General features: G+C 38.2%; 1 protein-coding gene and 1 long non-coding RNA gene across 4 annotated transcripts in view; one reads left to right on the plus strand and one right to left on the minus strand.

Moving 5' to 3' along the window:
- The first annotated feature begins 3,923 nt into the window (after positions 1-3,923).
- LOC128777079 (uncharacterized) lies at positions 3,924-4,639 on the plus strand. Its single transcript, XR_008422254.1, has 2 exons — positions 3,924-4,195; positions 4,424-4,639. It is a non-coding gene; the product is annotated as an uncharacterized LOC128777079 (long non-coding RNA).
- A 1,417-nt stretch (positions 4,640-6,056) lies between these two features.
- Positions 6,057-14,805, minus strand: part of B4GALT6 (beta-1,4-galactosyltransferase 6) — a 65,572-nt gene continuing 56,823 nt past the window's right edge. For all 3 annotated transcript variants that reach the window (XM_019465469.2, XM_053902527.1, XM_053902528.1), the window contains 4 exons: positions 12,373-12,560; positions 8,887-9,009; positions 8,032-8,133; positions 6,057-6,997 (listed from right to left, as the gene is read on the minus strand). In XM_019465469.2, the coding sequence (XP_019321014.1) occupies positions 6,850-6,997; positions 8,032-8,133; positions 8,887-9,009; positions 12,373-12,560 (561 nt within the window). In that variant the 3' untranslated portion in view covers positions 6,057-6,849. The remainder of the gene's footprint in view (positions 6,998-8,031; positions 8,134-8,886; positions 9,010-12,372; positions 12,561-14,805) is intronic.

Here is a 14,805-nt window from a genome sequence, read left to right on the forward strand (position 1 = left end):
GTCTTAAGAGATACGCAGGAGACCCTCTCATGGAGGAGGGTAGCAAAGGCCGGGCAGGTGGGAGTTTTCACAGGCAGCTGGGGAATGAAAAAGGGTGCAAGAGGGATGAGAAGTGAGGTGGTGGTCCTAGAGAGGCAGGCGGAAGATAGGTCATCTTAAGGCCTTACATGACAAACAGAAACATTTGGACTGTTTCCTGTAGGCAATGGGGAGCCACTGAAAGATTTAAAGCAAGGTAGTATTTTGAAAGACACAATTTTTGTGGCAATATTTTAGACAGATTCAAAACAGGCGTACCTTTGCAGTAAGACAAGACTGGGGAGGATCCAGGCAATGGTTGCAGAAACAAAAGACCATATAGATTCCAGAGAGACTTCAAAGGTGGAGCTCACGTTGACTGTGCTGAGCAGAAGGGGGAGGGTGACTCTCAGATTTGGCCTTGAGTTACTAAGTGGATGGTAAAACAAGAGGAAGACTAAGTTTTGAAGGGAGACATGATAAATTCAGCTGAGGACATTTCTGTGAACAAGCAGGTAGAGATGGGTCCATAGTTGACAATGCGGGTCAGGAGCTAAGAATTCTAAGCTGGAGATTTGACTTGAGAGTCTCCTGCATGTACTTGGGGAGACTATGAAGTTGAAGCTCTGCAAGTGTAGAGATCATATGCTTTATGTGGCTGCTTAAACTTATCTAAAATTTGGGGCGCCTGGGTGGCTAAGTCGGTTAAGCATCCAACTTCGTCTCAGGTCATGATCTCATGGTCCGTGGGTTCAAGCCCCGCGTCGGGCTCTGTGCTGACAGCTGTGAACCTGGAGCCTGCTTCAGATTCTGTCTCCTTCTCTCTCTGTTCCTCCCCCATTCACACTCTGTGTGTCTCTCTCTCTCTTTCAAAAATAAAGATTAAAAAAAAATTTTTTTAAACATATAACATTTCACAAAATTAAACATCTGGTTCCTTGCTCACACTAGACACATTTCATGTGCTTAACAGCCACATGTGGCTAGTGGCCGTACTGGACAGCACAGTCACAGAACATTTCCATCATCATAGAACATACTACTAGACAGGGCTAGTCAGTGGTCCTAGAAAGTGTTACTGACCAAAGAGGGGAGAAGGGAGAAAGAATGGAAGGCAGAGGAAGAAGAGTCTTCTGAGAGCACTGGGAAAAAGAGAGGTGAAGAAGCCAAACCCCAAAGCCAAGGTAGAAGAGAAAAAGCAGTACAGGCCCACGTGGACATGTAACTTCTTCAGTAGCAATACCGAGAGAAGCTTCAAGTTACTGAATGACTTCCATTAAGAGAAGTATCGTAATAGGTGATTTCCACATCAGCTACTTAAATCACACAACCCTCTGAGGAAACAGAGCGTGATTCCCATATGTTGTATTTATTCTCATGACTATTACTGCTAAAATGTAATTGTGGCCCTTTGCCAGTTTTACTAATTGTTTACATACATTGTCATGTAGAGGGTAATCACTGACTTCATTTCCTAGTAGAATCAAAGAACGCAGTTTATCACTCCTAGAATATGATCCAAGAGGGGCGCCTAGGTGGCTCGTTGGTTAAACGGCCGAGTCTTGGTTTTGACTCAGGTCATGATCTCACAGTTCGTGGGTTTAAGCCCCGTGTGGGGCTCTGCACTGACAGTACGGAGCCTGCTTGGGATTCTCTCCCTCTCTCTCTGCCCTTCCCCGACTCATGCTCTGCCTCTCTCAAATAAATAAATTAATTAATTTAAAAAAATACGTATGATCCAAGACAATTTGCATGAAAGAAAAGCTTGTTAGCCTTGAGCTGAAAACTGGCTTAATTTAAGCCAAGTTTTTGCTCAGCATGTCAGGCACTGTGCTAAGTGCTCGGTTAGGATTGGCTCATTGGATCTCTCCAGCAATCCTCGGGTAGTTCCTATGATCCTCAGCTGCAAGATCAGGAAATTGAAGACAACGGGGATTTAAAATTTTGCTAAAATTTCACAGCTAATAATAGGGGATCTCTGAATTCACACTCAGGTCAATCTGATTCCAGAGTCTTTGCTTATACAGTCCTATGAAAAAGTTAACCACAAATCCTCAAGATCAATTGTAGACAATTATCTCAACTATCCTTCTGAAGCACAGGGTTTACTGCTAAGAAATATTCTGTGCCTTGGGAAAAGCTTCTCCTACACAGATACTCTATTGGCCTAACCCTGCATTAGGGAACACAAAACCAACACTTACAGAGGACACAATTGAGCACCTCATTTGCCAGTATGTAGGTTTTTCAGTTGTTTCCATATCGATTTTACCCACGGAAGACAATAAATTCCATGAGCGTAGGTAATGTCTGGTATTTCTTAGAAAGCCTCCAGAGCATACCGTTCAACTGATGGAGTTAGGAAGATTAAATAAGCAATTGAGGGGCGCCTGGGTGGCGCAGTCGGTTAAGCGTCCGACTTCAGCCAGGTCATGATCTCGCGGTCCGTGAGTTCGAGCCCCGCGTCAGGCTCTGGGCTGATGGCTCAGAGCCTGGAGCCTGTTTCCGATTCTGTGTCTCCCTCTCTCTCTGCCCCTCCCCCGTTCATGCTCTGTCTCTCTCTGTCCCAAAAATAAATAAAAAACGTTGAAAAAATAATAAGCCACTTATTGTGGCTTATTAAAAAAATAAAAATAAAAATAAAAAATAAATAAATAAGCAATTGAATTCAGGTCCATGAAAATATAAGAATGTGCTAAGAAACATACACAAGTTCTATTTTTGTAACTTTTATCTTTTTCTTTTAATTGTAGTATAATTTTGAGTGCTATAGCACTGTCTTTTCTTTAAAAAAATTTTTTTTAACATTTATTTATTTTTGAGACAATGCGAGAGACAGGGTGCAAGCAACGGAGGGGCAGACACAGGGAGACACAGAATCTGAAGCAGGCTCCAGGCTCCGAGCTGTCAGCCCAGAGCCCGACGCGGGGCTTGAACTCACGAACCGTGAGATCATGACCTGAGCCGAAGTCGGATACTTATCCGACCGAACCACCCAGGCGCCCGTGACGAAAAATATTTAAATATCGCTGTGTCTTTTCTGTGTTAAAGGCTATGAGGAGATCACTAAATGTTTATTTTTAACTAAAACTGTTCCAAAGGCAGACACTGTGGTCACTTCATGCTTCTGTTGCAATCCCAGTGCAACCAAGGTATTTATCAACAATTCACCTTAAATTTAGGAAAACTAACACAACAACAACCCTAGAAAACCCCCAAAAAGTTCCTGAGCGAAAATAACTACAGTGTCACACGAAGTCTTTAGAACATTGTATTTCATAAAAGACAATGATAAAAAAGTACAAACATTTCCATGAGAAGCAAAAAAAAAAAAAAAAAAAAAAAATGAGAGTACAAGAAATTACTAGCATTTATTTCAGTGCATTTATGTAGAAGCCTTTCAGATCTAATAAATAAAATGATCTTAAGTACACTTCCTCTTTCAGATAAACCACACTGGCCATTTTAGATCTCTCAGTTGGCATACTTGCAAATACAAGGCAATAAATCCAGAGTGCTAATATTTGTCTAACGAGCACATACAGAAATACAACAGATACAAGGAAAGGCCAAATAAAATGACACAAAATCTGCTTTCACTTGTAGGCAGCCTCCGAAAGAAGGAGAATTTTGTATTGGTCATTTTTCCATTTTATTTTAAAATGGGTAGCAGTATTTTGGTTGGAAAGGGAATCTAAGCAAGTTTCTGATACATAATCACGTGTTTGCATAACACTGTAAAGAAGTTTTCTTATTGAACACCTTTTCGCAAAATACAAATTTAAATGTAGATTTAAAAAAATACTCATGTGTACACTTTTCCATCTCTTTTCTACCAACAGATCCATTAATCATTACTTCTCTCTGGAGTTGAAAGGCACTATGTAACTTTCCCAGTAGTGCCATAGGGACCTTGTAAGAGTGCCATGTCTATGTACATAAGTTTCTTGACTTTGAAACTAAGAAATACAACCGATAAGTTATCAGAGGATGTCTTCATAATTTTCGAAAGGTTTCAACTTGCTTGATTGGATGTGTTCAGAAATAAAATATGTTTTCTGTAGACATACCTCACGCTGACAGAGCAGGCGATCAATACACATTCACTAATAAATCCACCAAACGTAACGACAGAGAATTTGCATTTGCAATGGACTTGTTAATTTTTTTTTTCAACGTTTTTTATTTATTTTTGGGACAGAGAGAGACAGAGCATGAACGGGGGAGGGTCAGAGAGAGAGGGAGACACAGAATCAGAAACAGGCTCCAGGCTCTGAGCCATCAGCCCAGAGCCTGACGCGGGGCTCGAACTCACTGACCGCGAGATCGTGACCTGGCTGAAGTCGGACGCTTAACCGACTGCGCCACCCAGGCGCCCCTGGACTTGTTAATTTTTATGGAATAGGTTTATTTTCATAAAACAAAGATAATTGAGCAAAGTGTATATATCACTCTTACGGAAACACATAAAAGTCATTCTTTATAGGTAAAAATCAATTTTTGGTGTGCGCTTAAAAAGCAAAACAAAACAAAAAGGAAACGGAAAAGACAAAAAGGAAATTAATGAGATGATTTTCACAGGATGACATAGCATATTCAAAACTGAAGAAAGCTAAGTAATATGGCTCACTCATGAAACAAAAATTGCTATTAGACTTCCAAGAAAATAAGGCAGATACTAGTAGAACTGAGTGCTCCTGAAACTGTGGAGTGTGTATCAAAATGAAGATTCCAAAACGTGGGCAGCTTCACTTTCAAAAGCAAAATATATGTTTTACGTATAAGACTCAGAAACAGCCCTAATTTTCCCCACAATTAAAATATGTAAGTATTAAAAAAATATTTAAGTATTATTGGATTAATTATGCTCCTATGCCCCTACTATCTTGTTAGTGATTACAAATGTTAACATTCCCAACCGTCTTGCATTTCACCAAATTAAACAAACTGCGTTGGCTATGAGACCAAAACGAACAGATACACAAATTAAGAACAAATCTCTTATTTTTTGGAAGGTTCGATTTTTTTGTTATTTTGAGTACCACCAAAAAAAAAAGGAAGGCAAATATTTTGGAAATAATTCTAAGAAATAAATATGGGAAATTCTGTTTGGTATCATAAAGGGAGAGCAATCCATTTTTTCAAAGTATAAGAAATTCAATTATTTTATGATTTGGTTTGTGGTCATTTGTATTGCCAATATTGCCATAAAAAAATAACACTTCACAATTAAACTTAAACCTGAGACAAATAACTTTGTTTCTGTTTTAGGGGAACAATCCATGAGGCAAATGTTATCCCAACATCCCTCATAGATAGATTTCTTTTGTTCTTCATTGTTTTTGCAGACTCACTTAAGAGATGCATAATTTTTTGTCTTAAATTTCTGAAAATGTTAAGATTTTGTAGACTCTTTGGTTGACTACAGTGGATAATTTTCAAAGTAAGGATGCGGTTTGGTTTGCCAGGAAAACTTCACCCAACTTGAAGATAAAGCAATACACTGGATGTCAGATAGTAAGACCTGTTCTCAAAGCAGTGTCCTATAATGTCACCGCATTTAAATAACTGATTATGTATTTTAAAATAATTCTATTAAATTATGCTTTCAGTGAGGCAATTTTAAGAATACCAGAAATGTAATTTCTTAAAAGTGAAAAAAATATATAGTTCTAATAAAACTGGCCAGCATTAAAGGTTCCCTTCAAAACTTGAAATTCTGAGTCCCAGAATTAAAGTTTGTTTTCATCTACTAAGCATTTATCTTCATAAAAATAGAACATTTAATTTCTTATCTAATAGTATAATTCATTTGTATATTATAAGTACTACTGGGTTTTCCATAGCTCATTCTTTTAAAAAAAATCATTTTGATTTTTTTTTAATGAAAATTGTTTTTTGGCTCTTCTGAACTAGAAATAATAAAAGTGCTGTTCACTATGAATTAAAAAAAAAAATACAGTGTACAAACACACACAACCTTGGGAACATTTTTTGAGGCACAAAATCCCTGACAATTACACCAAAGATACATGAAAGACAGTTAACATAAAGAGGTCCTTTATATCGTGTTACATCACAACGTTTACGATTTTCTTGGTAATACTCATGCAATGTGCATAAACAATATGGCTGTGACTTAGCAAAATCTGATGAGATTGCAAGCCAAGGAAAAAAACAGGTAATCCTGGTAGGAAGGAGAGCTGTTCAACTCCTTTCTTCTTATCCTTTAGAACCCTAAGAAAGCTGTGACTTCCACACAAGAGGCTGAAGGTCTAAAGCTCAAAACTAGTATAACCACTTACTGTATTAGTTGGCTGTCAATTATTGACAGTTCCTTCATTTCACACAAGGGTTAACCTTTGTTTAGTGACATAAATTTGCATTGTTTTTTTCCATGCAAATAAAAATGTCTAGAAAAGTCCAATAAAGGCATGACCAATTACATGCAAAACTGCAACACATCTTTTTCAACAATTTGAACACATTAATTTACATCACATATATACAAAACATGTTTAAACAGAAATAAAGCATTCTCTTGAATTAAATTATATATGTTAGTATAAAAATTTTCTCTTTGTAGGGAGGCCCTCTTAACTTCCAGACTTCCGCAACGGCACTGAGTCTCCACAGTGCTTGCCGTGGGCGAGTGTCTCAGAGTCCAGGATGGGTGATAGCATATAATCTCACACCGTAAACACTAAGGACAGCTGGCTCTTCTCACGGATCAGGGCACTGTGACACGTCCATTCACTGACCTCCATTTAGAATACACTCCAAGTCTGTGATCAGCATTGTGGTCTAGCTTTGCCATGACAGCTACTTCTTTTAATACTCTTCAATTGGAGCTAACTCTGGCATGAGGTTTACAGATATGTTTGTATACAACCTATCAACCAGTATTTTTGGCGTATATATTAAATTGTTCAACCCATCGATGTACTGACGCTCTTTTGAATACCTCAGTAATTTATACCTACAGTGTTAGAGAAGAAAATGAAAAATAATGGCAACATGTTTAAAAAGAAAAAACTCCTGATGAATATGCTCAAGATCGTTCTTGTAATTACAGCGCTCAAAGCTCTGTACAATTTTAATTCTTCATGCATAGTTAAAAATCCTTCTAAACCAGAGCACCTAGGTGGTTCAGTCAGTTAAGCATCTGGCTCTTCGTTTCGGCTCAGGTCATGATCTCACAGCTTCACGGGTTTGAGCCCTACATCGGGCTCTGTGCTGGTAGCATGGAGCCTGCTGCTTGGGATTCTTTCTCTCTCACTCTTTGCCCCTCCCCAACTTGTGCTCTCTCTCAAAATAAATAAATAAACTTAAAAAAAAAATTCTAAACCATTCTAAATTAGCATTTTTACTAGCTTTAAAATGCCTCCTGAAAAAATTATTTTGCACACTTACAACTTAGACATCCTTAAGAAATAAAATATTTTATGTTAACACTTTATGAAGTAATATGTTTTATGTTAAGGAAACACTTTTTATTTTTATTTTTCTTTAATGTTTATTTATTTTTGAGAGACAGAGAGTGTGAGCGGGAGAGGGGCAGAGACAAAAGGAGATACCAAATCTGAAGCAGGCTCCAGGCTCCGAGCTGTCAGCACAGAGCTCAATACGGGGCTCAAACCCACAGACCAGGAGATCATGACTTCAGCTGAAGTTGAACGTTTAACTGACTGAGCCAACCCAGGCGCCTCCAGGAAACAGTTTTTATATAAATGGTAACCTGGGCTTTTTAATATAACATAAATACATATGCATATATCTCTTTTCTTTATATAAAGAAAAATAACATCAACAGACAAGTCCCTGGAGAAGATTTTTCTCATTAATATAACATAAATACATATGTACATCTCTTTTCTTTAGATAAAGAAAAATAATATCAACAGACAATTCCCTGGAGATTTTTTTTTGTGGGGTGCAATGCTTTTTTAAAAAAATCCTTCATACATTAAATAATTTTGAAACTTTGTTATCTGAAAGTGATATTAAACTTACCGTCCTAAAAACTGGACTTCACCTCGATGGTGATGAGGAATAGATTTGTATTTCCCCAAGTCTCCCTCTGGTCTTGTTACATTGTATCCAGCATAGTGAACTCTATAATACATGGAAATGAAAATATCAGGGAATAAAATCTGACATAAAATTGATTACGTGAGTTCAAGTTAAAATGCAAAAGAAGGATGCCTGGGTGGCTCAATCAGTTAAGCGTTGACTCTTGATTTTGGCTCAGGTCATGATCTCACGGGTGTGAGACTGAGCCCCACATCAGGCTCCGCGCTGGGTGTGGAACTTGCTTGGGATTTGCTCTCTCCCTCTGCCCCTTCCCCACTTGTGCTCTCTCTCTCTCAAAAAAAAAAAAAAAAAAAAAATTAAAATGCAACAGAATGAAATCATTACAGAGTTGTCAATTTCAAAAGGCACTCTTTATTTTTCCTCCAAATTTTTATTTAAATTCCAGTTAGTTAGCATGCAGTGTAGGTGCAGTTTCAGGCGTAGAATTTAGAATGTAGAACTGCATGTAGGTAGCATGCAGTTTCAGGTGTAGAATTTAGTGGTTCAATACTTACATACAACACCCAGTGCTCACATCACAAGTGCCCTCCTTCATACCTATCACCTACTTCACCCACCCCCTACCCACCTCCCCTCCAGTCACCATCAGTTTGTTCTGTAAAGTGAAGACAGAAGGCATTCTTCATGAAGAAAGGGACAAACACAAAATAGGATTTAGGAACCTCAAAAATTTTCCACCCCCACAAAATCTTTCCTCAGAATGGCAAAGTGCTATTTAACTAATAAAAGGAAATTTACAGAAAACTCTATTAAGCAATTTGTACCTCAACATACCTATTCCAAAGGTCATCATCTTCTCCTCCCCATCCCCAGAAGGCATTAGGAAAACCATTGATCTTTTTAAATTGTTCCACTGTCAGTCCACTTACACCACCAAAAAACTCTTTATATGGAAGACTAAAAAGAAAGCAGAATACAGCATTCTAAAAATGAAATCAAAACAGTTTGCCATATGAAATCAAGTTTTCAGTCTTGTATGTGCTTTGCAAAATACACTCTTATTTTCCATATAAACAACTGTGCTGATTAAATCATATTCTGGGAAATGTAAAGTGCACCAAGAAACAAAACATTTTTATATTCTAGTGAAGCATCTAAATGTGTGAGGTAAAATGCAAAATAAAACACTTGTGATAACTGAAATTTAATATTCAATATTGTTACTTTGTCAGACTCAAAACCCAGTGTTCAAAAATTGTATGAGATTTCCACACCAAAGTAAACTTGCTTAAATACATCAATAGTTGTTCATGAAATGTTAGATGTTGTTAAGCTAATAAAATGTCCTAAATTAATTGAACTTAATTATAAATGTGTTATTACAGAGGCTGGGATAAAAATAAATTAATAAAGACAACTCTAGCATTTAATTTTGAAATGACTAGCTGCCTATTCTTATGATAATCATACCTGCTTGATATGATACCATAATACTCATGGGTATTTACAAATATATGCCTAATGTACTAATATATATAAATGCATATTAATATGTATGTACTAATGTACTAACATATAGATAACGCAGTAATGTACTAATATATATATATATATAAATGACTTTATTGAGATATAGTAGACATATAACACATTATACTCATTTTAGATGTATGACAAAATGATTTCACGTATGTATATACTGGAAAATGATTACCACAATAAATCTAGTTATTATCTATCACCACACAGTTATAAAATTCTTCATTTTCTTGTGATGAGAGCTTTTAAGATCTACTCTCTTAGCAACTTTCAAATATACAATATGGTATCATTGGCTCCAGTCACCATGCTGTACATTACATCCAAATATTTACTTATCCTACAACTGAACATTTATGTCTTTTAACCCCCTTCAATCATTTTGCCTACCCATCCCCCCCCCCCCCCCCCACTTTTGGCAACCACCAATCTGTCCTCTGTATCTGTGAATTTGGTTATTTTTTAGATTCCACATACAACTGAGATCATACAGTAATTGCCTTTCTCTGAGAAATGACTACCTGGTAGTTTTTAATTTGGATTTTATTTTCCTTATCTTTCTTTAACTCATATTCCAAGGAATTTGTCAAACTAAGTTGTTCATTTACATATTGTTTTTCTGATCTCAAGGTAGCATCCTTAGACTTAGTTCTGAATAAATTCCTGTGGCCCCAAAATGCTATTGGGAAGCAGCATGCCACAGCCCCTACAGAGGCCAGGGAGAGCCAGTGGGGAAAATGTGGAGGGCCAGTAGGGAAAACACGACCATGCACAGCTTGTGTAAATCAAGATAAGGGAAATCTGGCCAGGACTATAGCAAAGCTGCCTCAGACAGAGGGAGAGAGCAGATCTCATTTTTTGTCGGAGGGACTCTCACCTCATTCCCTGCGGGGAAGAAGTGCTGTGTGCCAGCTGAGATCTTGTGTGGCCACGGAAGAAGGGAGAAGCAGCTCCTGCATGGAACTCACTGATTGCAGGAGAAAGCAACCTTGGCCCCACCATGGACCAAAAGCACCCAAAGACAATAAAAGCAATACTGACTCCAAAGACAATCATTGCCCCAGGAGACTGAACAGGCTCACACTTGGGAAGTAAGGATTCCATAGTTATAACACCAGTTGGGGTTCAACAGGGTCAAAAGGCATTCATGGCACTGTTGTGTTTCCCATACCAGTCAGTTATTCTTCCCCAGGCTAGTGGTCTGGGAGAAACCTGAAGATCAGCAGAGAGGCAGATATAGATAAATGTGTGTGTCTGTGCATTGATCAACATGCACAAATTGGCAAGTACGTTAATTCCACTTATTTTTCTGCTTGGGTGGAAATAATCAACTGTACTATAACCAGAATGGAGAAAAATTAGATAAAATGAAGGTAGAACAAATAAACTAAAGAAGAGGAAACAGAAGATCAACAAAAAAATCTAGTAGTATTTACCTCACACTGTCCAAAGGGAGAGAGTCACTAATCTGGGGGCCTGGGCTTTTCTGTCAGCAGCCATCAGAGTGTGAGCACCATTATGGGACAGAGATCCTTCATCAGGCTTCATCCCATGGCCTGAAGTCTACCCACTATCAGGCCTATTCCTTAATCTGCTGCCATTCTCCCTAAACTACATTCTAATCTCTACTCAAACTTCCAAGATACCCTACTAACCGTGGGGTTAGTCTAGGTAGATCTGAGGATCATATTACATTAAAAGTTAATGTTTTCAAGTAAGAAAAATCCATTTAAAATTTTTAGTTTATATGATCTATATAATGTTTTTTAGTGAAAATCATTTACTCTGGATCTAATTTGACTGTATTGGGCTAACCAAAACTGAGTTTCCAAGAACCAGATCCTGAACCTGGATGATCTTCCCCAAGCCTATGGTAATGTCAGACTTGGAGTTCAGACACTGCAATAGTAAGGAAAAGGTTTCTTAATAATGACAAGCAAAAAAAAAAAAAAAAAAAAAAAAAAAAAAAAGGCATTCATTTCCTATCCTAGTGCTGATTAACCTAGTCATGTCCAGGAGACTGTCTGCCTTCTCTAGTGTGCAGGTTGGGGAGTAGGCAAAACTGTGATGTAGGAACCATCTGCCCTGCTCTAGGCTGCCTGTCTGCTCTCCACTTCCATCAGCCAGGAAAACTGTGATGACGTAAATGCTTCTGTGTCAATTTCAGTTACTATCAGCGCCGATGACTTTTCATTTCAAGGTACATGAAGTCAGAGAGAGAAAAAAAAAACCACCATAAAAACCCTGCCTTCTACTATTAAAGGCAAGACAAGAACCCAGAACTCAGAAAGAGAATGACACACTGCAGAGAAAGGGCCTTCCCTGCACTAAAACAAACCACGGGAAAAGCGGAAGCAGAAGGGAGCCGTCATGTGCTATGTGCGCCTACGCAGGGCAGGCCCAACATCCGTGATCTCACACAGCCCTACGGATGGGCTCTCTGACTCCAAGAAACAAGAACACCAGCAGCAGAGGTACGGGAAACTAACCAAGTCCTATCACTGCTAAATGGGGAGCCAAAAGTTAAGTCCACATTTGCTTGATGTAGAACCCAGGTTTCTCTCTCCCACCACCCCACATGCAAACTTCTGAGTGAGGAAGCACCCAGAGGGCAGGCAAGTGACTCTATATCCTGGCTCCCTGTGAGGACCAAGTGGAGTTAAAGACACTCTTTAGGCTTCTGAGCCCTCTCAGATCCAGGCACAGTAACAGAACTCCCACGTCAATGATATGACTTTGTGAGTCTACTGTATGGCATCAGGAGGACTGCGTATTACTCACATATACATGTATTTATCCAGCTTTGCTGCAAAATGACGCGGCATTTCTCCACAACCGTAATAGTTTCGGTCATTTTCAGGTAGATGATCCACATCGTGGAAGATTACGCAGTCCCAGACGCTGTCTTTCATGGCCTCTTTGAAGCCCACATTGAAGAGCATCGCACGGTTAAAAGGCTGTGTGCCGGTCTTTGCAGAGAAAAACACAAATACGGTCAGCCTTTGTCATCTGGCTTTTTTCTAACTTGTTGATTCAGGGTGAGATAATAATTGTAAATACATCCAAATCAACTACATAAAATGAAATATTTCAGGATCTTCAAATATGCAGATATACTATGTTCTTTCGTGCTTTGGTTCAGAGAAGAAAACACTGTTGTTATCTAGTGTACTGTCAGATCACCAGATTTACAGAATGATGTAATTCATCTTTCTGTTTTATTCCAAATACATCAGAATATAGATCATTTATGACGAGGGAAAAAAAGCCATGAAAAATAATACAGGTTCTATTTTTTAGTGAAGTTTTCCATGTGTGTCAAGTCTAAGAGAAGCAGGAAATGAACTGTGACTCGGCATGCAGTAGCCCTTCTGTTCTAGAACAAGGCCAAAGAGAGCTAAGTCCCTATTGTTAATGCTTACAATAAAGACACAGACATATTCAGAGACGAAAACAGTCGGAACTTATTACACAAAACCCAACTTCTTTATTACAACCATTTTCTTTTATTATTAAGAAAAGTATATTAAAGTTCCCAGGCAACAACCACTTTCTGTTTTTATTATTCTTGCTTATGATAAAGACCAAGAGCACTTTAAGGGACAAGAAAATGGGAACTTATTACACAGAACCCAACTTCTTACAGAATAACCACTTCCCTTTATTTACGAGGAAAGTTTTATTAAGGTGCATCGGCAGTAAAAAGTTTCATTCTACATCTGAGGAAAATTAAAGAGCAATTATCCATGCCTTAGCAATATTTCTCAAAATCATTTCCAAAGACAGCAAAAAAGGACAATGACAGGAACAAATGAGACACACAACATGGTCACCACCAGAGTGCTGCCTCAGGAGTGAGAAATGACGAATTTTTAGTCCCGAGTCCCACACTAACTTGAGGTAACAGAAATCCCTTTACTTTTTACAGCTTCCTTCTTCACCAATGAAAAGGAGAGAACATACAGGAAAGGGAATTAAATTATAAGGTCATTACTGGCACATCAACATCAGCTTGAACAAACTGCTTTCCTTTAAGGTTTTGAAATTTTGCTTTTATTAAATGTGGACATAATATTTAATAGCTTATCATAAAAATAAGTTCATCTTCCAAAAGTAAGGCATTTCCCCTGCTCTAGTAGTTTAAATAGTACTTTTCTCCATATTGCAAGGTAATAAGAGTTCTGATGTTTCCCTGCTTCATTAACTTTAGACGCCGTCCACTGACTTCATACCGTGGTCATTGAAGATTCACACCACCACGCTCACGCCCCTCCATCCGTTTTCCCAATGTAGTTATATAATAATTTTTGGTAAAAGCAATAGTATCTGCATTATTAGGACTGCATAAATATTTCTGGAGTGTTGAGTGAATTAGGATTCCACTTTCTTTTTCAAACTGGGATTAATGACCGTCTTCTGTTTTCTTAGTTTTCTATGTAACTATTATTACTCTGTACAAAAACCTCAATAGATATGTCCTCTACTTATTAGTAATTGATGTAGTTCAAACACATCAAGTCACCTATCAATTCCTTCTCCACCCCCTCAAGCCCGACTCCAGCTCCCACTGCCCTTGATTCTTGCTCCAGTTTGGACTGGTCTGACAACGTGTGACTCTCATCCTAGGACTTTGTTCCCTACATCACCCCTGTTTTGATTTGGCTTTCTCTCTTTGCTAAGGCACACCCTTCAACAGCTTCCTAAGTAAGGGTGCATGAAAAAAAAAATATATATATATAGTCAATGAATGCTTGAAAATGCCATCAGTCTACCCTCACACCTGGTTGATGTATGGGCTAGGTAAAAACTTCTAGGTTAAAAAATCAATTTCCCCTAGAATTATAAAGGCATGGCTCAACAATCTTCTAGCTATCAGTGTTACCAAGAAGATTCATAATCACCGGTAATTTTTCCTATAGAACCTTCTCGATATCTTGTCTTTTTAATTTGTATTCTAAAATTTTGAAATAAAATGCTTCACAGCAGGTATTTTATTTGCATACACATGTGAGCCCCTTTAATCCAAAGACATGTCTTTCCTTCTGGGAAATTTTCTTGTATTATTTCTTTGGTCATTTTCTTCCCAGTCCCTCCCCAATTTTTTTCTGCTCTATTTTTCCAGAACTCTGCTCAGCAAGTCTACCACCAAGTGTGAATAGGGAATGCCAACGGCACTGCACCGGCGCCTCATCTCTGCTCCAGGACGTCTGGGCC

Source organism: Panthera pardus, unplaced genomic scaffold, assembly GCF_024362965.1.
Source record: "Panthera pardus isolate Hobbes unplaced genomic scaffold, ASM2436296v1 HiC_scaffold_15, whole genome shotgun sequence".
In the NCBI taxonomy this organism is placed as follows: domain Eukaryota; kingdom Metazoa; phylum Chordata; class Mammalia; order Carnivora; family Felidae; genus Panthera; species Panthera pardus.